General features: G+C 43.4%; 1 protein-coding gene across 1 annotated transcript in view; it reads left to right on the forward strand.

Moving 5' to 3' along the window:
* The first annotated feature begins 3,439 nt into the window (after positions 1–3,439).
* e2f2 (E2F transcription factor 2) overlaps positions 3,440–22,162 on the forward strand; it is a 51,875-nt gene continuing 33,152 nt past the window's right edge. The window contains exon 1 of the mRNA XM_043717574.2: positions 3,440–3,937. Within this exon, the coding sequence (XP_043573509.1) occupies positions 3,692–3,937 (246 nt within the window). The 5' untranslated portion in view covers positions 3,440–3,691. The remainder of the gene's footprint in view (positions 3,938–22,162) is intronic.

Here is a 22,162-nt window from a genome sequence, read left to right on the forward strand (position 1 = left end):
TTTCTCTTTAGTAAAATAAACCCAACATTTTCTTGAAATTATGTAACCTGAGTCCTTAAATCAGCCTTGGAAATAATTGTTCCATATTCTCCGGTGTCTTCAGAGCCTTTTCATATTACTGGTACACACTCCTAATTTAAGCAACCTTGGGACCCAGGCTGTGTCAGACTTTGGAACATGCCAGTCTTCAGAGAGATAATAAATTGGAATGCGCTGGTTTAGATTGGAATGCTTTAATATGGTAAGTATGGGCTGCTGCAAAACCAACTTATATGATTACCAAGTATTTTAAGTTAATATCATTTGTCTGGTGATGTTAAATAACTGCTCATGCATTGGATTTAATATCCCTTTCATGCATTCCCACTTCATTATGTCAGCGCAATCTGGTTGAGGTCAGAACTATATAAAGGTCAGAACTATGTACCGTATTCCAAGAGTGGTCTAACCTAAGTTGTGTACAAGTTTAAAATAACATCTTTCCTTTCAATTCTATCCCTCTAGAAATTAATCTCAGTGCTCTGACCTCATTAACCTGCGTTGTTATTTTTAGTGATGTATGCATCTGTATCCCTCGAGCTCTTTGCTCCTCTCATTTTGACTCTAATTTTGCGCATTTACTAATGTTCACTACTTCACACTTACCTATGTTTAAATAAATGTGCCAGATATCCTTTGACCTGCTTCATTCACCTTGTACTCCCACCACAAGCAGATGGATGAACCAGAGAATGATTTTGGAAATGGCTGTCCTCTCAGGAAACTCCACCTCACAACTTCTTTGCAGTGACACGTGCAAATTTTGCTCTCCCAGTATGATATGTGACATGCTGAAGGAGGAAGTATTTCACAGATCTCTTGTTATTTCAAAAAGTTCAGATTTTTTTAGTGATTCTGGGCAAAGTGATTCACTTCCTTTGGTACTCATCTCTTCATTAGAGACAAATAAGTTGCACTTATACAGCACCTAGCCTGAGAGGAGTAAAAATGGAAAGAATTTGTGACTGGGAGGGGTGGTAGGTGTTGGGAAATAGATTTATTTACAGCCATCTCTGCAACATTTGAGTGACAGTGACCTCTGAGACATCATGCTGTAATGGATGGGTGAAAGTAAGTTCCCTCATGCTTCTAAACAGTTCAGGCTTGATGTGTTCACATTACTCTGACTATTATGAACAGTTAGTTTTGAGATCCTATTTCCCTGCCTTCTCTGTCTCTCACACATGGTTTGCTACTCCCAATATCTCTCCTTTTCTCTTGTCTCCTTCTGCCCATCTGTTTCTACTCACTTTTTCCTCTCCTCTTTGTTGACTGTTTCCTCCCAATGTGAAAAGGTGTTTTCTTTCTTCAAATTCCACCGCCAAGGCACAATACAGTTAGTTCGTGCATCAACAGCCTTCTATTCCTTGAACCCTTCCAGAATCTGACAAAGACTTGGGTTGGGGTTCCTCCTGGGACGCCGCTGATCTCAGCTGCAATGGCTTTGGGAAAGTTACAATTGGCCACAATCCCTCTGGGTTAAGGCAGAGGTAAATCAGCTAGCTCCCTGTTGCTGCTCATTATCCAAACACCCTGTCATTGAAAGTGCTTTTGTGTGTTGACATTGCATCCTGGAAGGGTTTGTGTGTTGCAAGGATGCAGAATTAGCAATAACAGCGTACATTACTTTATTTTTTTAAGAAAACCTTGCATTTGTGTAATGCCTTTCCCAACCTCAGGACACTATGCAATATCTAATGGCCAACAAAATAAGTTTTGAAAAATAGAATTACAGCAGTTCAAGAAGACAGCTCATCACCACTTGTTGCAGGATAATTGACAGTGAACAACAGATGTTGGCCCAACTAGTGGAGCCCACATCACATGGACAGTTAAATACGAATACAGCAGCCAACCTGTGCATAAGAAGATCCCACAACCTGATTATAACTAGAAATTCTATGTTATAATGCTGTTTGTTGAGGATAGAGGATATCAAGACCCTGGGGTGATCTCCCCTGTTTGTCTTTAAAGCAGTGATGTAGGGTTCCTGACAGGAAAGAGATGGCATCGATTGAACATTGCATTCAAAAGGAAGTGCCTTCAACAGTGCAGCACTCCCACAGTACCCTGGCAAGAATATCAGTCTGGATTACATGCTCAAGTGTCTGGAGGAGTTTTTAACTGTGTCTTGTGTGATTGGATAACCAGCAGCCACTCACTGTAGTGCCAGAGCAAACAGCGTTTCAGGAGACAGTCTTAGCGTCCTACAGTTATGTTCAGTCCAACTTGTCTATGGTGACCAGATATCCTAAATTAATCTATTCCCATTTGCCAGTGTTTGGTCCATATCCCTCTAAACCCTGGTAAAAACAATGACTGCAGATGCTGGAAACCAGATTCTGGATCAGTGGTGCTGGAAGAGCACAGCAATTCAGGCAGCATCCGACGAGCAGCAAAATCGACGTTTCGGCTTTTGCCCGAAACGTCGATTTTGCTGCTCGTCGGATGCTGCCTGAATTGCTGTGCTCTTCCAGCACCACTGATCCAGAATCCCTCTAAACCCTTCCTACTCAGATACCTTTTAAATGTTGTAATTGTACCAGACTACACCACTTCTTTTGGCAGCTCAATAAATACACACATCACCCTCTGCATGAATAAGTTGCCCCTTAGGTCCCTTTCATATCTACCCCTCTCACCTTAAACCTATGCCCTCAAGTTTATGACTCCCCTACACTGGGAAAAAAAAGACCCTATCCATGCCCTTCATGATTTTATAAACTTCGATAAGGTCATCCTTCAGCCTCCACTGCTCCAGGGAAAAATAGGCCCAGCCAATTCAGCCTCTCCCTTTAGCTGAAAGCCTCCAAACCCAGCAACATCCTTATAATCTTGCCTACACCCCTTCATGTTTAACGACATCATTCCTACAGCAGGGAGACCAGAATTGGACACAGTATTCCAAAAGTAGCTGAAGTCACAACTCCTATAGTCAATACATTGACCAACAAAGACGCGTGCGTGTGCCAAATGCCTTCTGTATTACCAGGTAGAGAAAGAGAGCAACATCATGCCAAATAATGAAGGTGGGAATGCAGCTTAGTAAAAGGAATGCAGGGAATAGAAATATAATTTGCTTCCACTAAAGAATCACTATTGTATCCAAAAACAGAATCCTCTGTTTGCGAAATATGAAGGCATTCAGGATGCTGTGGGAGCCTCAGCTGGAGTCAGGTTCTGTACGGAGCCTGCCGCTTTAAGAAACCGGTTCGAGCGCTGTGATTGGCCACCGCTGTACGTATCCCGGTTTGTTTTACGCCAATCAGCCGCGGGTATTTGCAACAGATGGCGGGAAATATGAATTTCGCGGCACAGGCTTTGGCGCCAGAGGCTGAGTTTCAGACTCTGTGAATCAGGCTGCATTCAGCAGCTAGTACAGTTTCTGCAGCCATTTTTCCCCTCTGAATCAGAGAGGACCTTTCACAATCCATTGCATCCTGCTGCATCTAAAGCAACATTAGCTCCGAGACCCCGTGCAGTTTAATCTAGAGACTTTGCTAATCATTTATATGCCTGCATTTGTTGACTTTGTCTTTTATTTTGTGTTCAAATCCCGGTTTGAAGTTAACCATTTTTTTTGCCCCTCTCTCTCTCTCTCGTTGCAAACAAAAGGGGGAGAGTGGGGGGAAGATTGCAGCTTTGCAAAAAAATGCCAAAAGGAGTTTCCCCAGCCCCGGGCAGGGGAATTATTGGGGTGGTGACTGGTTCCCAGAAAAAACTTAGCAATGTGGAAAATGGGAGTACGGGGCTATGTAGCCCCCAAATCCCTACCATCCCTGCCAGTTATTTCACTCAAATTGCAGGAGCAGTGTACTCTGATCACAGTGATTGTTTGTATGCAACCCCTCAAGGACCTGAAGTTAGAACAATAAGGACCAGCACAGGGCGCCTGCCGGTAAGTGTAATTTATAATTTATATGTTCATTTTGAAATAGATGTGCATTTATACTTGTGTGTTTAGCTCAGTTCCTGCAGATATCAGGTCATTCTGCATTAGTCATCATTCAGGGGAATTAACTTCGCTATTTCTGACATGTCTTTTTGCAAAAATACAAAAAACAACCCTACTTTGTATACGTATGGGAGTTGGGGGGAAGTGGGGGGTGTGAAAACAGGTTTCGCTTTCTTGCTGTGTAACTGGATCTATTGTAATAGAGAAACAGCTCAGATAGCTGTTTACTGCAACTCTTGGCTGCCTTAATTTTGCATTTATTTCAGGGCAAGCGAAAAAAGTTTCTCCAGCCTCTCGATTTATCATCAAAACACGTTGACCATTTTCTTAGGTGATCAAACTGTCACTGTCTGAAATTTTACTGGGCTTGTCTTGAGATTTAACTCTTAGGTTCAGAGGACTTTCTCAATATTTATATTTAGATATGAGGGTCAACATTTGAAGATTTTGGTGCTTTCATGTATGAAATTCAAATGAATGAAAGTGAAACTAACCAATCATTGGCACTTTACTGGCACTCAGCCTTTAACCTCATCAATCAATATTTTTACTGGAGGGTGGGGGAAGGATGTTTACTGCAAACTCTACGGTGTAGGCAGCTTAGGGTTCAAAGTTAAAAATGCAACTGACAATACACTGCCTGGTAGAGAAATTTGAAAGAAATAGTATGACAATGTCATGATTAATTTCAAAACGTGGGAAAAGTTGCTGCTGAATTTTCTTTTTGATCCTCTTTGTGAAATGTACCTGTTTCAATTTTAAACATCTTCAGTGGCTTAAAATTTAGATCCAATATTGTGTCTGAACAGGGCACTCATAGCCCCACTCATCATCTTTGAGGGTGAAGCAATATTAATACAAGACTATGCTCACCTGTGACACCTTTTTTATTATTGAACTCATTGAAGTTTCCTCTCGTGGATTGGGGAGCTTGTAAAGCACAGATGTCCTCAAAAATGCATCCATCGTTTCTAGTTTTTAAACCATGTCTGATTTTGGTCATGGCCTACTTTTTTTTTGAGGGGGATGGAATGGGGAAGGAGTTTCTTGTTGACTGAACTGCTTTTCTGGCAAAGGACTCCAGTCGTAGAACTTTATTTTTCCAAGGGTGCCTGTATTTATCTCTTGAATTCTGTATAAATGTTGCTGCTTTGTCTCATTGTTCTTCCTCCTATAGGATTGGAGTTCTTGTTCAGCTGCTCCCTCCATTGCCTCTGAAACAGGGAACACCATTTAATCCTCTGAGTCCTACCTTTGCCCCAAATACCTTTTTTAATATATATGCAAACCAAAGGTAGTAATAATTGGGTTAGCATTTGTTGAGAGTCTTTCACGACCCCCTGGAATAGTCAGAAGGCTGGCAAGGGGATTTAATTGGAGGCAAAAATTCAGTTTCCTGATGGGTTAAGGTTTTGCAGTCAAGTTCTCAAGAACTTTCAGATGGATAAACTTTCCTAATCTTCATTCTTAAGAGCCATTTCTGCATTCATTAGCATGTCATGAATGCTCATTAATAGCCCAGCCCACTGGAATTGAGTTAACAGTGCAATCCCATAATCCAAAATGGCAAGTCCATGTATATACTTGTGTATTCACAGATAGTCTACTCTGGCAGGCACAGGCCTTAATGTGCATACACTATGTCCTCCATACTCAACTTCACCGACTTGGCTCCTTTCCAAACAAGCTGTTGTTTTGCGCAAATGTTTAAAGGGTGAAGCCTGACCTGGTTAATCAGCTGGTGATAAGTCTGCCATATGCAAACTGCATCCCTGTAGTTAAATACTTGTAAAGAGTGAGGCATCTCCATGTTCAGCAGCTCACTGATTGAGAAGTCTTAGCTTTATGCAGTATGATTTTAGATTAGATTACTTACATTACTTACTTCGGCCCAACAAGTCCACACCGACCCTCCGAAGAGCAACCCACTCAGACCCATTCCTCTACATTTACCCTTTCACCTAACACTACGGGCAATTTAGCATGGCCAATTCACCTGACCTGCACATTTTTGGACTGTGGGAGGAAACCGGAGCACCCGGAGGAAACCCTCACAGACATGGGGAGAATGTGCAAACTCCACACAGACAGTTGCCTGAAGTGGGAATTGAACCTGGGTCTCTGGCGCTGTGAGGCAGCAGTGCTAACCACTGTGCTACAGTGCCACCCTAAAGTATGTAAGTGTTTAACATGTCAGTGTTGGGGATGAACACTGGGCCATCCATTATGTCTGCTCACATGAGGCAGCCACACCAGCTGATGCCAACAAATCTGATTGGGGCTGGCAAATGAGGCTGAACTCAGTGGGGTCATCTTTTGTGTTTGTACCTTTGTTCCATACCAGCCATTGCTGAAAACTATCAGTTGTGTACTTGTGTCAAGTTGTGATGGAAGGTCAATGAGTTGATGTATGAGCTGCTGTGTATTGTAGCTCCTTTTACTGTTTTGTATATGAACCCTGGCAGTTGTGAGAGTCAGTACTGCTGGTGCATGCAGTGCTGCTTAGGTAGCTGCAGTTAAGTGGCAGACATTGATTGTACATGAAGGATCCATTGGAGCTGCGTGGTAGCCAACCTCCTGTGTTGCTGTTCTCAGCTTGACAATGCTAACACTCACCCAGAGGGACGTCGAGTGGTACGTACTGTGCCAGAAGGCAACAGTTATTCACCAAGAGAGCCAGGTTCTCTTGAGCTGGCCACAGGCACTACCTCCAACAACTGCATTCATCAGTTGGGCTGGCCTCTTGTTGTCATCCACAGGGTAAAGAGCTTCCCTTCTCTCCAGGACAGCCCTCAGGGGAGCCTCTGAATGTAATGCCCACCCACCCATAAAAAATTGTCATTTTGCACACGTATGTATGTAATGAACTGAGAAGGTAATTGCCCAAGAAAACTCAGCCCATACCTGAGCAGAAATACCCCCTGCCTTTGAACCTGCCTTCAAACTTGGGGTGGAATTTTCACTTTGCTTTTTGAGCGAGTATCTTAAAGTGCTTCTTGGCTTCCTTTCTGAAAGATTTGGATTTAATTTGTAGACTTGTATCCCTTTCATTCTAGGCTACTGATTTACTGGAATTGGTTTCTTCCAAGTTAACTTGGCAGTTTCCCTTACTATCTTGAAAACTTTGCTGGAGCAGGTGATGTGTTAGGAGAAAGTGAGGACTGCAGATGCTGGAGATCGGAGTTGGAAAGTGTGGTGCTGGAAAAGTTAGCGGAAGAAATGCTCGATGTCTAGCCGCGTGTCGAACTCATTGATCTGGGAGCGTAGGGGGATGAAGGTGAGGCCTCTGCTGAGGACTGATTGTTCATCCTCAGAGAGGGGGAGGTCTGGAGGGATGGTGAAAATACGGCAGGGCTGGGAGCTAGGGCCTGCTGTGCTTTTCCAACACCACACTTTCCAACTCTGGAGCAGGTGATGGCCTAGTGGTGTTATCAGAGATATCAGGTGTTCATCTAGAAACATAAGTAATGTTGTGGAGACCTGGTTTCAAATCCCACCTTGGCAATAAAACTCTGGAATTAAAACTCTAATGATGTTCATTTGGAACCATTGTTGATAGTTGGTGTAAGAAAAAACCCAGTTCACTCATGTCCTTTAGGGAAGAAAAGTGCCATCCTTACTTGGGCAGGAATACATGTTGACTCTTAACTCCCCTCTAGGCAATTTCAGGATGGGCAATAAAAACTGTCTGGCCAGTAGCATTCATCCTGTCAATGAACAAAGGTCATATTGTACCCATCCAACCCTTGACTGTGTAATTCTTCACTGATACATGGAGTCCAAGGGTTACAATAAATCCATGTTGAACTCATTTCAAAGTTGGGCATGTATCCCTTGGAATGTGAGAGAATAAGAGGTGATCATGTTGAAATTTCTCAGACCCCAGGAGGGGGAGTTTGACAGAGTGAACACTTTTTAAAAAGAAAGTTTCCTCTTGTGGTGGACACCATAACTAGGAGACAGTATGTAAAAGTAAATGGGCTCCCAAGTAAGAGTAGCAGTTAGGAGAATTTATTTTCTTGATGTCTTGAGTCTGTGGAACGCTCCCTCTTCCTGAGGAAGCACTGGAATCTTGGAAATTGAATATTGTTAAGGTTGAGCTGGATGGATTCCTATCAGGCAAGGAAGTCAAAGGGAAATGGGAAAGTTGGTTTGTGGGCACAATCTGATTTGCCACAATCTTCTCCGGAGGAGGCCTGAGGACCTGAAAGCTGAATAGAAAGTGCTGACTGTTTGTTTTGCCCATGGGGGATGCTGGTTCTGATCCCAGTTCTGTCCTCGCTCTGCTGTTCAGATGGGCATTTTGAGTGAGCTGTTTTTGTAGGTTAGTGATGAGGGTGTAGGAAACCTGACAGCTTAGCTCACTCACCAGTCCAAAGACTCAGACAGGAGATTCATGCTGATTCTATAGTATATTTCTGATGGCACCCCCTCCCTCAGCCGTAGCACCATTTTGGGAGGATTGTATACAGTGTGTGGGCAAGGTTGTTTGATTGAACTCTTGGTGTTATTTGTGTGGCTGTTATCCAGTCCTTAACCAAGCCCTACCTATCCTCATACATCTTGTATTTGGTGGTCCTGTTTAAATCGTGTGGTTTTGGAGGGGAATGTCCTTCTGCTATTATCCAATTGATTGTTAAAACTTAACTCTGAGAATCATTTGATTGAAATTAAATAGGAACATGTAAATTCATGAAAACAGGAGATTTGGACTTTTATGGCCTTTATCTGGGCTATGATACGTTCCCTTACATAGGCTACCAATACTATCTACCCAGCACCTTTTTGGCAGGATGTTGTCATGTCTGCTATAATAAAATCAGGAATGAAGGCCTGAGGAAGGACTTATGCCCGAAACGTCAATTCTGCTGCTGTTTGGATGCTGCCTGACCTGCTGTGCTTTTCCAGCACCACACACTCGGCTCTGATCTCCAGCATCTGCAGTCCTCACTTTCTCCTGCTATAGTAAGTGGCTTTCCTGGGGTCTTGATCTCCTAAAATAGTTCCCGTTTTCTCTAGATCTTGAGTTAATGCTGTTTTTTTTCCCTTCGCTTGTATATTCTTCCATCTCCTTCATCTGTGTAATTGTCCCCTTCACAAAACTCGGATCTCTGTTCTTCTCTGTTTCTGGTCTTTTGTAGTCCCTGTTTTGATTGGCCATTGGTGGCCATGCCATCATCTACCTAGACACTTCACTCTGGAATTCCCTCCCTAAGCCTTTCTGTCCTTTTTAACTCACTCTCTTCTGAAGCCAACTTTATGATGAAGTTCTAGGCCACCCACTGAAAAAAATATTTGGGCAGATTAATGTTGAATAAAAACCAAAATAACTACAGATGATGTAAATAAGAAACAAAAATAGAAATTGCTGGAAAAGCTCAGCAGGTCTGGCAGCATCTGTGGAGAGAAATCAGAGTTAATGTTTCTGGTCAAGTGACCCTTCCTCCGTTCTGCCAGACCCGATTTAGTGTTGAATGTTGTTAACACTCCTCCATATCACTTTGGTGGGTTTTACATTTTTTTATAGGTGATATATAAATGCAGCTTGTTGTTGGAAGCAACTGCACCATAATTAAAGTTTTTTTGATTTATTAGTGGAGCTCAGTCCATCTTGCCTGCAAACATTTTCAACTGGTGTTGAGTTCAGGGCCTTGTTTACATATTTGCCCTTCGTTAAAGTCTTCTGATTTCATGTTGCTTTTATGACGTATTGTGATTCATTCCAATTCTCTAGTTGTTTAACATGCAAACAGACAAATTTAAATTTAACGTACAAGACAGGGTTGGTCCATTTCATAATGTGAAACAGGTACACTCCTGAAATGGAGATTTGTTTTTGGGAAGGGCTATGGGAGACAGAGAGCCAGTATAGAGATGGGCTGAATGGCTTCCTTCCATGTTATCGAAATGAGGAGAGTCTGAAATGCTAGTTTAAGAGCCCCTTCATATTCAAAGTTTGGGAGAAGATTTGTAGCTCGGGTGCTGGTTGTTGTGGTTCTGTTCGCTGAGCTGGGAATTTGTGTTGCAGACGTTTCGTCCCCTGTCTAGGTGACATCCTCAGTGCTTGGGAACCTCCTGTGAAGCGCTTCTGTGATGTTTCCTCCGGCACTTGTCATGGTTTGAATCTGCCGCTTCCGGTTGTCAGTTCCAGCTGTCCGTTGCAGTCGGTGGAACTGACAACCGGAAGCGGCAGATTCAAACCATTACAAATGCCGGAGGAAACATCACAGAAGCGCTTCACAGGAGGCTCCCAAGCACTGAGGATGTCACCTAGACAGGGGACGAAACGTCTGCAACACAAATTCCCAGCTCGGCGAACAGAACCACAACAGCCCCTTCATATAGCTCAGTGTGCCTTCTCTCTGTAACTAAGCAGGTGTTGCCTTTTGTCTCAATAGACTTTGTTGTTTTCAGGTTTATGAATGGAAGTTTATGGTGCTGATCTTTGTTTTGAAGCTTTGAATGAAAGATTTAGGGAGATGGTATGACAGCTAAAATGTCCCGCAATTACAACCAAAAAATCTGAGGAAAGCAAGGTCTTCATCTAAAGGGAGTAAGAGTTATGAAGTTGTAATTGCTAGAGCAAGCCATTGAAGTAGCCAATGTTAATTAGACAGATTTTATGATTAACCAGGAAGCCAACGGCATTGGGGAATAGTGGCGGGGGAGTGGAGTTGCAGCCACATCAGATCAGCCATGGTCCTGTTTACTGGCAGAGCAGGTTGGAGGGACCAAATAGTCTGTTTCTAATTTTTATGTTTTGTTTGATCCAAAGGCAATTGGGTAGATGTTTGGAAAGAATCTGATGAGCCAATGAGACCGAGTTGCGGAAAACCAGCTTGTGTTTTTGGGCCTAATGATGTTTTCCTACCTTTTCTCTCCCCTTCAGATTTCCTATTATCCTAATCAGCCCTGTATGATACAAAAACAGAAATTGCTCAAAAGGCTCAGCAAGTCAGGCAGCATCTGCGGAGAGCAGTCAGCCATGTACGGTGCCTGTATCTTTCCATGTTCTGCCATTCCAAGTGGACATTTGAGTTTGAATGCTGTGTGGTTGTTGCATCTGGCAATTGGTTGTCATTCAGTTGTAACTTCACTACAGAAAGCTGACTTCAAATTGGTCAGTTTTGGGAGGAGTCCATTTTAGCCATGTCCAAGTCAATGCTGAATTATATTTTCTCTTCTTTGAAGGACAGCTAAATTGGCTGCTAGTTGGGACGATGGCTAACCTCAGCGAGACTGTCTGTCTCTCTCCCCCACCCTCCCACGCTGTGCAAAATATTGGCTTTAGATGAGACTAAGTGCAAGCAATGCACCAGAAGTGGGCACAACGGAAATGAAACACATTCAAATGCTCACCAGCTAGTTTCAGGGGCTACCTTTTGAGGTCAAGTTTAAATTATTGCTGAAACTCTTTTATAAAACTGGAACACGAGAAGCTGATTGATGTCCACCTCTTGGACCTTGTCCCATTAAACCATCCTCTGCTTCTGCTGTTGTTTGGAGGGCAGATATTTGCTTTCATGTGTGTTTTTAAAACTTTTAAGCTGGTGCATTTCTTTGTTACTCTTCTTCCCATGCGCTGGGGTATTGTTTACTTCAATTAATTTGGTGTCGGCCCTAAAAATGTACAGAATATAAACTATACTTTTCTAAATATCACCTAGGCCCTAAGGACATGGCTGTGGTCATGAGCATAAAAACTACAACTTGTGCCCATATAGACAGAAACTTCAGACCTCTCTCTCTCTCTCTCTCTAAGTGCTTTACAGGAGAGTTATTGGACAAAATCTGGTACAGAGGTGCATAGCTTTAATAGCATAAGTGTCCAAACATTTAGTCAAAGGACTAGAGTTTTTTAAAAGGGAATCTCAAAGGCAGGAAGAGAGGCTGAGAGATTCAGGGAGGAAATTCCAGACCTTTGGGCTAAAGCAGCTGATGGTAAAACTGCCAATGGTGAAGGAATTCAGAATTGGTAAGGATGTCAAGGGATGATCTGATTAAGGTCTTTGATATTTGGGTTTCAATGTAGAGGGATTTGTATAGAGAGAGTACTTTCTGTCTGAGGGGAATCTGAGCAAGGAGGCACAATCTTGAAATTAGAGGTAGGCCGTTCAAGACAGAAATCAGGAAGCAATTCTTTACATAAATGTAGTTGAGATCTGGAACATTATCAGTCGCAAGTATTTAGTCTTTTGGGGTGAAAAAGAGGTCAATTAAAACTTTAAAGATGAAGGTGGAAGACTTATTCCTTGTAAAAGGTTATGGAGCAAAGATAGATAATTGGAGGTGAAGAAATTTGATGCATTTATACCAAATTATCTTTGGCTTTCTTACAATCCCCCCCCAAATTCTCCATCAAAGCAAATAGCGGCTTATGTGGCAGTGACTGCTCAGGGCTTTTCGAAATAAATATTCAGGAAGATCCAGATTCGCTTCCAATGATCTTCACATGTTAACATGGTTCAGGTTCTCCACCCAGTAGGTCCTGAAGATGTGGAGGGTTGTTTAGATTTGAATGAGTCAGCAACCAGGTGGTGGTTTTTTTTTTAAAAAAAGCGCATGTATTGTTTTGAATACTTCGAACACCCTTGAATGCTTGTGTGAGTGCCATGAAACCACAACAGATGTGGTCCTACTCCTATTGCCTACTTGCTTCCCTTCACTTCAGCACCCAGCTGTCGTCATGGTGGGTGACACTGAGCTGTGCTGAGGTTAACACTGAGGCCAAGGCAAGGACAATGTGAAACAGTCAGCTAAAGCATAACTGTAGAAAACAACCTGATTTCCTCTGGGGACACTCTTGTGATTAAACCAAGCAGATTGGTGGAGATCAAGTATTTTATTGATTTACAAAGCAAGCTGCAGGATAGGGATAGGCTATTTGGCCCATCTGCTTTTTGCATGCTCTACCCATTCATATCAGTCTATCCTGCTGTTGCTTTTTTGCTTATCTACTGTGTAACTTTCCCTTGTATGCAATTATGCTACTTGTCTCCCGTATTCCCACAAGGTTGTAAATTCTCCATTCTAACCAATCTCTCAGTAGAAGTATTTTTATATTGTCAGTTTCTTGTTTGTGACTCAGAAACATCATCTCAGTCTACTCTTTTATTTTCCTTTTCATCATTGTCATGGTCTCTGTTGAGTGAAGTTAATCCTAATCTTATACTTGAGCTGCACAATCTATCAATATGTGAACATGCAGCCAATGATTGTTCAAACCCAGTCAGAAGTCTCGTCAGACAATTGAATGGCCACATCTGGGAGTTGCCTTACTTGCCTCCAGATAAACCTGCAGTGCAATACTCAGCTTGGTAGGGTAGTTCAATGTCTCCAAAACTATGATACTCTTATCTCTAAAATTTCTGACTGTATCAGATCCCACTCACCCAAACCCTGACCTACATTGCTGCCTGATCTGGTGATGTCTTCATTTCCAAATTTCTACCTTTTTGCTTTCTGGTTCATCCATGCCTCGTTCTCGCCAATTCAGCACCCTTTGATTTTAATTACTGTACCATTGTTGGCTGTGCTTCAATTACCTAGACCTCAAACTTCTGGGCACCCTCTCCCATATCCCTGTCTCTCCACTGGCCTCTCCTATTGAGGATCCTTCTTAACACCTACCTGTCCAATCAAGCTTTTGGTCACTTTTCTGACAATCACTTGATGTGGCTTAGTTCCATATTCAGCTTTCAAACTTGCTGCGAAGTGTCGTGTATTAATGGCACTGTGTAAATCTCTTAAATTGTTGTCCTGACTTGGGTTAGCAATAAAATGTTAGGAGCATGCTCACAGTGGACAATATGCATGAACTTAGCAGCTGAATTTCAGTATGGCCAAGTAGATTTTGACCACTCTGAACTGTGGCTGTTGCCAACCTGTGGCATCTTCTCTGGATTGTGTGGCTGTGATATATCCTTTGGGCTGAGGTAAGAGTTTGTCCTCCATAATCAAAGGAAATAGTAACTAGTCTGTCAAGCTTGTTTTGGAGATTAGCAAAACCTTTGAACTGTGACTATTAGACTCTGTCCTTGCTGGGTGAGGCAGGGGTAGAGGATAATCTCAGGTTGTGGCCATTTTGCATAAAGGACTTTTTGGGAGACCCACCACTCAATCAGCAGCTTTGCAGGAGGAGTGAAGGCTAGAGGTTGGGTTGTTAGGCTGCAAGGGTAATTCTGCATCTCCTATTAGTTAAGTGGTATGCCATAATTGGAGCTACTCAAAATTTAAGCCTTGTGTCTTGCGATTGTTGAACTATTGTCCTCATAAATTTGAATTCCATTACCATAACAGGAAGGTGAATCCTTTACAAGGATGGTTGGTCTCAGTGAATTGTACATGCACACAAATAAAGCATTGTTCTGAGAGGGGAAGAGGTGAGGGGCTGATGGTGTGATGGGGAGAAAGAGACAGTTGAGGGAGACAGTGGGCTAACAAGAGAGGAGTCTGGCAATATAAAGCGCAGTGAGTTCCATCCTTTGAAGTTTGGCTGTTGGGAGACCTTCAAGTTCAAACATTGATCTGAGGCAAAAATGGAGGAGGAAGCAGAGAAGGTAAAAAAGAAACCATGGTTTTGATTAGTCTCTAAACCTCAACCACAGAACCTAACTTTTATCTTCACGGGTGCAGTCGATGTAATTATGATCTTGTCTGTGATCTAGATAAAATGTGCCATAACCGGTTGGTTGAGGTGGGGCCTCACCAGACTTTTCTCTTTTAGCATCTTTACAAATGTAAAATAAAAAGAATCAAAAATGTTACCCCTTCCATCCCCACCCCTCTCAGAAGCTCGTGTCTCAGCATGATTTCTTATTGAGTGTTATGATATTTTTACAGGCCATTCGGGCCAACACGGTTGTGCTGGTGGCTGCGCGCACACCATCTCCTATTCCACCTTTTCCAACCCTGTCATTTTAACCTTCCAGTCCAATCTACCTCATGTCCTGTTTTGGCTTCCTCCTAAATGTCCCTTTGCTATTCAACCCAATTTCTTCCTGTGCTTGTGACTTCCATAGCTTAATTGTTATTTGAATAGATGGGGTTCTGAAATTCCATACTGGATTTATTGGTGACAATTGTAAATTTATACCTCAGACTTTTGTGTTGTGCAAGGTTTTGTATTGTCCCCAATGCCCTTTTTCGGGGGGGGGGGGGGGGGGGTTGAAAAAAGTCATCTTTACCAGCAGTCTGTCAAACCCTTCCATAGTTGTCTAAAATTTCAATTTGGTACAAAAATGAGGAACTAATACCCCCCATGCCTGAAAGTTATGTCCCTTGGCATGGAGCACAAAGAGAATTTGATGTGGCTGTGATTTTTTTTTTGTTTCTCTGCCACTCCCTTATTGAATAGCCCGCCTAACCAGTCATGTCTAAATGTTTAACAAATGGTTGCAGCCCAAGGCGAATCTTTCAAATCCCTTTAAATTCTAATAGTCATGTTTGATTTTAGCTCTTGCCAAGGGGCAGTCCAATTGTTGGATTTTTCTCTGTTTGGTTCCTTAATCCATCCCTGTCCTCAATTCCTGTTTTGCAACGAACACTGTTACCTGTCAAGACTTTGATCTATGCTGTTTAGTACTGCCTCAACGCCAGGAACCCGGGTTCGATTCCAGCCTCTGTGCAAACTCCACACAGACAGTTGCCATTCTCCCCATGTCTGCATGGGTTTCCTCTAGGTGCTCCAGTTTCCTCCCACAATCCAAAGATATGCAGTCTAAGTGAATTGGCCATGATAAATCACCATAGTGTTCGGGGATGTGGAGGTTAGGTGCATTAGTCGGGGTAAATGTAGAGTAATAGGTTAGGAGAATGGGTTTGGGTGGGTTACGTTTTGGAGGGTCAGTGTGAACTTGCTGGGCTGAAGGTCCTGTTTCCACCCTGTAGGGATTCTATGATTCATGCCAGAAGGCTATGATCAACCTCTTCCTTGACCCTATTTCATTACTACCAAGGTGCTTGAAGCACATATTTCCATTAAGTCTTATGAAAGCAAACAGTGTTAGCCTCATTGTGACTTTTCTGAATTAATATTCATTTAAATTGAATTCATTTAAATTCCTGGTATGTTTCCTCACTTGTGCCATTGCCTGTTCACCCATTGACCCTTTGTTTGACGTTTCCATTTGCTCCTGGTTCACCAGATTTTTAAGTTGTTCATTCTTGTTTTCGATCACCGCATGGTCTTGTTCTCTCCAAATGTCCTCATTCCACTCTACTACCCTCTGAGATCTCTGTTCTTCAATTCTGGCCTCTTGTACATTTTTGTAACTCCATTGGTGATTTATGCCTTCAGCTCTAGGCCCTAAGCTCTGGAAATTCCGCGCCCCCCACCCCACCCCAAAAAATGGCTCCAGTTCTCTCATCTTTTGTGTTGCTCCTTAATGGTTTTTGGTGAACAAACCTAATGTCACCTCGTGTGTTCGTTTTCTTTGTGTAACATTCCAGTGAAGCTCCCTAGGGCATTTTTACTTAGAGTCATAGAGATGTACAGCATGGAAACAGACCCTTCGGTCCAACTCGTCTGTGCCGACCAGATATCCCAACCCAATCTAGTCCCACCTGCCTTGATTAAAGATGTTACAGAAATGGGAGTTCTTCAATTTTACACTCCATTTGGACCTGAGCCTCTGTCCTTTTTGGAAGGTCCTTTTCTAGACCTTCTTTCTGGTCTCCAAAGCTGGTTGCTTAGCTGGTGATGGTGGAAAGAGTCTCCATTTTGTCTACAGTTCCTTGTGAAGAACTTCCTCATCGTTCTTTGGAGGAGACTGTTGGACTGGGAACTTTGAACCTGGTGGCTTGCAAATCGGTGGCTTTAGCAGCACAGGACATGGTATGAGCTTGGATGAAAACATTCTTTCAGTTTACTTCAGCCTGGCAAAGACAAGTTCAAACTTGAGTGCCAGCAAGGGGTAGTTAGTTGAGTGATAGAGGGAAAATGCAAGGGCAGACTTGCAATGTGCAGGGAGTTGCCCTGGTTTAATTTGTGATTGCATCTCTTCTGTTCAGTCCGATCCCTGCTAACACCCTCTAGCCATGATTGTAGTTAGGGATTTTCTTTAATGTGGAGGCGATAAAGCCTAGACCAATTTGCTCATCGAATCGTCTGGTGTATCTCTTGAAATCCGTGTCTCTCCGTCTTACCATACTGATGGAATGTTTTTGTGAATGTTGTTCATTTTTGTTTGGGACTGTCAGATTAAATACTGACTATTACCTAATGCTTAATTCACTCTGATTACCTCAACATTGATCTCAAAAGTGCGTTGTTTGTTTTTTGCCTTTTATTCTCAACAGTAATTGAAGTGCAGGTAGCATTTATGAGTTTGAGCAAAGACCGAATGGAGTGAGATGAATTGGAAAGAACTCCCAAAGGGCTGGTAGAGGCATGCTGGGCAGAATGGCCTTGTTTGCAGCTGAGGTTGAGCTTATAACTTTTCCAAGTCTACGTGACTCCCTGCCTCACCACGCAGGGCATTAGCACATTAAAGCTTTTTGGGTACGAGGAGTGTGGGATTGTTCAGAATGCTAATACCTAATTAGATCAGTATATTCAGCTGGGTTGGTGCCTCACTTTTTGTGACCAGTACTGTAATCCATCACCACAACCTGCCCAGTGTGGCAGTGGTGAGGGAGCAGGGGATTGGCGAATTGATGGGCAAATGCTTCAGTTTTGACTGGAATCTGGTTATTTGTGTGGAACTCAGTGGATAGCACTCACTCACTCCATGAAACAGAAGATTTTGTTTTGCAGTCCACTCCAGAGACTAGACTACATAATCCCAGCTGGCATTGTCAGCTGAGGCACGGTGTATGTGTTCTAATAGGGTGGGAGTTGTGTAAAAGACCTCATGGCTCTATTTGAAGCACACTGCTGTTCTCCCAGGTTTCTCGGCCAAAGTTAATCTTACAGTCAACCCTGAAAAATGGGTCATCGAGTCACTTCCTTTCATTGGTACTTCTTCTCTTGTGTATGTTATCTGCCACTTTCTAACGTTGCAGCAGTAACTTCATTTCAGAATTGCCTATTCAGTTTTCATGTTGGTTGTGGAATGAGTATAGAGGACACTGGGGCGGAGGTTCAGTGAGCTGCAACATTAGTTTTGTTCACCACAGGTGCTCTGACCTGATGAGTCCTTTTATTGAATTTCCAGCATCCATGGTATTATTAACTATTGCATCAGGAGCAGGAGCTCATCTTGATGCCTCTTCCTCAGGCAGTGAAGCAACCCCTCAGTACTGCAGGGGGTGCTTGAACCCATGGTTGGAAGCCATTGGGGCTGGTGGTGGTGAGGAGCTGAAGTGCTACTGACTGAGGCATGGCTGGTGCATCGGGGTCAAGACACCGTAGAAGGCCAATCTTTTATTTTCGGATCTGTTTTTCACCTGGTTTGGCTGTTTAGAATTGTACAGCATGGAAACAGACCCGTTGGTCCACTCAGTCTACGCCGAACATAATCCCAAACTGCCTGCATTTTGCCCTTATCCCTCCAAACATTTCTTAGCCATGTACAGAGGAATCTTGATTATCCGAATATCAATTATCCAAAGGTGATCTCCAGATCCCGATAAAAGCATTACATCAAAAAGGTGTTTCCAACACTGATCACGTCTTGTATTTACAGTGATTAAAAACTAACTTGGCTTCCTGAAATGATGCCTAGAACAGTCCTGGACATTGATGGGAGCCCAGGCACATTCTCCAAATGACTGATCCTCTCTCTCTCTCTCTCTTTCCCTCCCCCCCCACACTTTCCCTGGAGTTCTACACAAACCTCCCCTTCTCTCCAACATTGTACTGTATAGTGATGTGGGTGGGGCAGGGGCGGACTGGTAAAACGGGGTTGGGGGGGGGGGGGCGGGGGTTCACAAGCAGTGTGCTGCTGCCTAATTTTCTGAATGGGGACCGACTTAGCAAGTGCTTGCTGTGTCAATCCCATTGAGCTGACTGGGGGCGGGAGGCTTGAGCAATGCTGCAGGTCTCTTACACACAAGTGTGTGTCTGCTCAGAAACAAACCCTGAGACCGGGAGAGTGAGCAAGGCAGGCAGAGCGAGGCATTGAATCAATTAACCAAGTAATCAATTATCTGAACGAAATAGTGCCTGCTCATCTCATTCGAATAATCGAGGTTCGTCTGTACTTCTCCAAATGTCTTTTAAATGCTGTAATTATAACTGTATTCACCACTTCCTCTGGCAGTTTATTCCTCATACTTTTTCTTGAAAGTTTCACCTCAATATCTTTTTAAATCTTTCCCCTCTCACCTTTAAAAGATGCTCCCCAGGCTTGAAATCCCCAACTCTAGGGAAAAGACATTTGCTGTTAACCTTCTGTATACGCCTCATAATTTTATAAACCTCTAAGGTCCCCTTTTTTTAGATCGGGCTGGTGCTCATCAACCACCTTGGCATCTTTGAAGACAAGACAAGATGGAAATCTCAGCGGGCATCCATGGATTGTTGAACAGGAAGGAGCTAACACATTATTCAGGTCAAAGTGCTGGTTTGAATATGTAAAGTGAACAGGGAGCCCAGGGAATGAAAATATTCTACAACTTGCAAATGACTACCAACTGCGGAGAGTAATAAAGGACACCACATTCTTGTTGATGCACTGACTGAGATCTGGCTGTGTTCTGCCTTTGTCTTTTTACTCTTTATTTCTGTTTATCCGGAGGCTAGTGGGCACTATAGTTCCCTTGATTTGAATTGCAAACAGAATGCGCTCAGCAGCTGTAAAGAGCGAGTAGGCCCCATTGCATGTTTCTGTTGTGACTCTGTCTTTATGACCCATTATTATCGCAAGTCCAATTCTGCCCAAATTGGCAAACTGATAGGCGTTCTGTGCAAACAGCTCGAGAGAGTAAATAGTACCTTTCATATGCCCATTAGAGATTATCACGAGATAAGGCTTTAATGTTACATGGGATTGGGAGTGGGGGTGTGCAGGGGGGAGGGGGAGCCTCTATCCAATGTCTCTTTTCCAATTACCCTCCTTTGCACAGTGTGATGCAGAGCCACTGGCAATGTGCAGGCTCACACAGAAACATTTTAAGATCAGCTCAGATGTTTTTCTACCACTAAAACATTGGTGCCCAGTAGGTGACAATTCTCCACTCCATTGTCCATGCTGTGATGAGTATGGCATTTGGGAATGCCTCCTTAACACCTGCTTTCTGCGCTGTAAAGATCGCATTGTCACTGTTTGTACACCTTGATTCAGGCTTTGAGGAATGTGCTTTGTCGCAGTGGTGTTGGAGTTTGTGCTGTGGATTTCTGCCTTGCTCTGTCCTTTTGTTTTATGCCTAAAAACGAATGTTGGCTGAAAGAAGAATCTTGCAGAGGCTTAGCAGATGGGAGGTAGAGAATCAAGTGGACGTTTTCTGTATTGTACGATGATCCTGCATGTTCCCTGCACCTCTGAGCAAATAGTTGAACTTCTGACTTTGGTTACTGTGTAGCAGCATTTGTCTGTCCATGGGGTAAAGAGACATTGGGTTAACAATGCGCAGCCTGTTGGTGGGGCCTCACCATGTGGTTTTATCACTCCCACCTTAACTCCTCTTGTTGAGTCGGAATTTTGGAAACCAAGAAACAAATTTGCATTTATAGAGTCATCGAGATGTACATAACGGAAATGGACTCTTCGGTCCAACTTGCCCATGCCGACCAGATAGCCCAACCTAATCTAGTCCCATTTGCCAGCACTTGGACCCATATCCCTCTAAATCTTTCCTATTCTTATACCCATCCAGATGCCTTTTTAAATGTTGTAATTGTACCACTTCCTCTGGCAGCTCATTCCATACACATGCACTACACTCTCTGCATGAAAAAGTTGCCCCTTAGGTCTCTTTTACTGCATAGTTTTCCCCTCTCTCCCGAAATCTATGTCCTCTAGTTCTGGACTCCCACCCCCCCACCCCAGAGAAAAAACCTTGTCTACCCTATTATAAAACATCTTTTCCCATTCTCAGGATGTGCCTTTTTAAAAGTATTTTTTAAAAAAGTGTTGCCATTCTTATGATTCATAGAATGAGCAACCAATTTACACACAGCAAGCTCACAAACTGTAATGTGACACCCACCAGTTTGTTCATGTAGGGATAAATATTGACCAGGACACCAGGGAGAATGTCTGTCTTTGGCCTGTCTTCAAAGAATGCCACGAGGTCTTGTCTGCCCTGTATCATCATGTGCAAATAGATGGCACTCCTGACAATGCAGCACTAAGGTCAATTGGAGGCTATTAGCCCAGCTTAAGAGTAAGATACCACCCAGCCTGCAATTCCAGACTCCACCCTTTTGTCATATCTACCACGGTGTCTTGGAGTCACCACCAGGTTTCAGAATGGAAAGCTTGCTTGCTGTGATTCCCTGCTGGTTGGTGCTCCAGTTGATTTCTCCACCTCCTGATGCTGCCTGGTTTGTTGTGTTCTTCCAGCCTCTTGCTTGTTTACGCTGGATTCCAGCATTTGCAGTTTTTTTTTAATTGTCTGTAACCAAGTTTGATGCTCAAGTAGCTATTTTTATTTCTGTCTCCCATGTAATCTCTGCCAGCCAATCCGCTGGTGACTTGAGATCAACTCTCCCAGTGACCAGCTATTCTCTGTTCTACTGTCCACACCTGATTCCCACCATGCCCCCCCGATTTTTCTGATAGCTGCTTTGGCAGGAAGCAGCTGTCCTCTCAATTGCCTCTTGCCCCCACCCACATATGGTATAGGGACACAGTGCCCTGTTAGGGAGGGAGTTCTAGGATTCTGATCCTGAAGGAATGGCCAATATGTTTCAGGATGGTGTTGAGGGGGTGCTCAGAGGGTAACTTGCAGGGGCTGATGTTCCCCAGACATCTGCTGCCCTCGCCCACTCCACAGGGGAGAGGTGATTGGTTTGGAAGATACTGTCTGAGGAGCCTCACTGCAGTGGGTCTTGAAAATGGTACACACTGCTGCGACTGAGCATTGGTGGTGGAGGGACTGGGTGCTTCCAGGAGTAGAGCTTTACTCTGTATCTAACCCCATCCTGTCCCTTTCCCTGGGATGGATTGGGATAGTGTTATACTCTAACTCTGTCAGGAAGCAACCAGCCAGGAGGACATAGTGAATTCCCATTTGTTGGAATAAGTGACTGCTGTTTCTAAACACCAGGGCCTGCAGTTTGTG

This window comes from Chiloscyllium plagiosum, unplaced genomic scaffold, assembly GCF_037043375.1.
Source record: "Chiloscyllium plagiosum isolate Xiang-an unplaced genomic scaffold, Cpla_swu_hap1 HiC_scaffold_30, whole genome shotgun sequence".
Taxonomy (NCBI): domain Eukaryota; kingdom Metazoa; phylum Chordata; class Chondrichthyes; order Orectolobiformes; family Hemiscylliidae; genus Chiloscyllium; species Chiloscyllium plagiosum.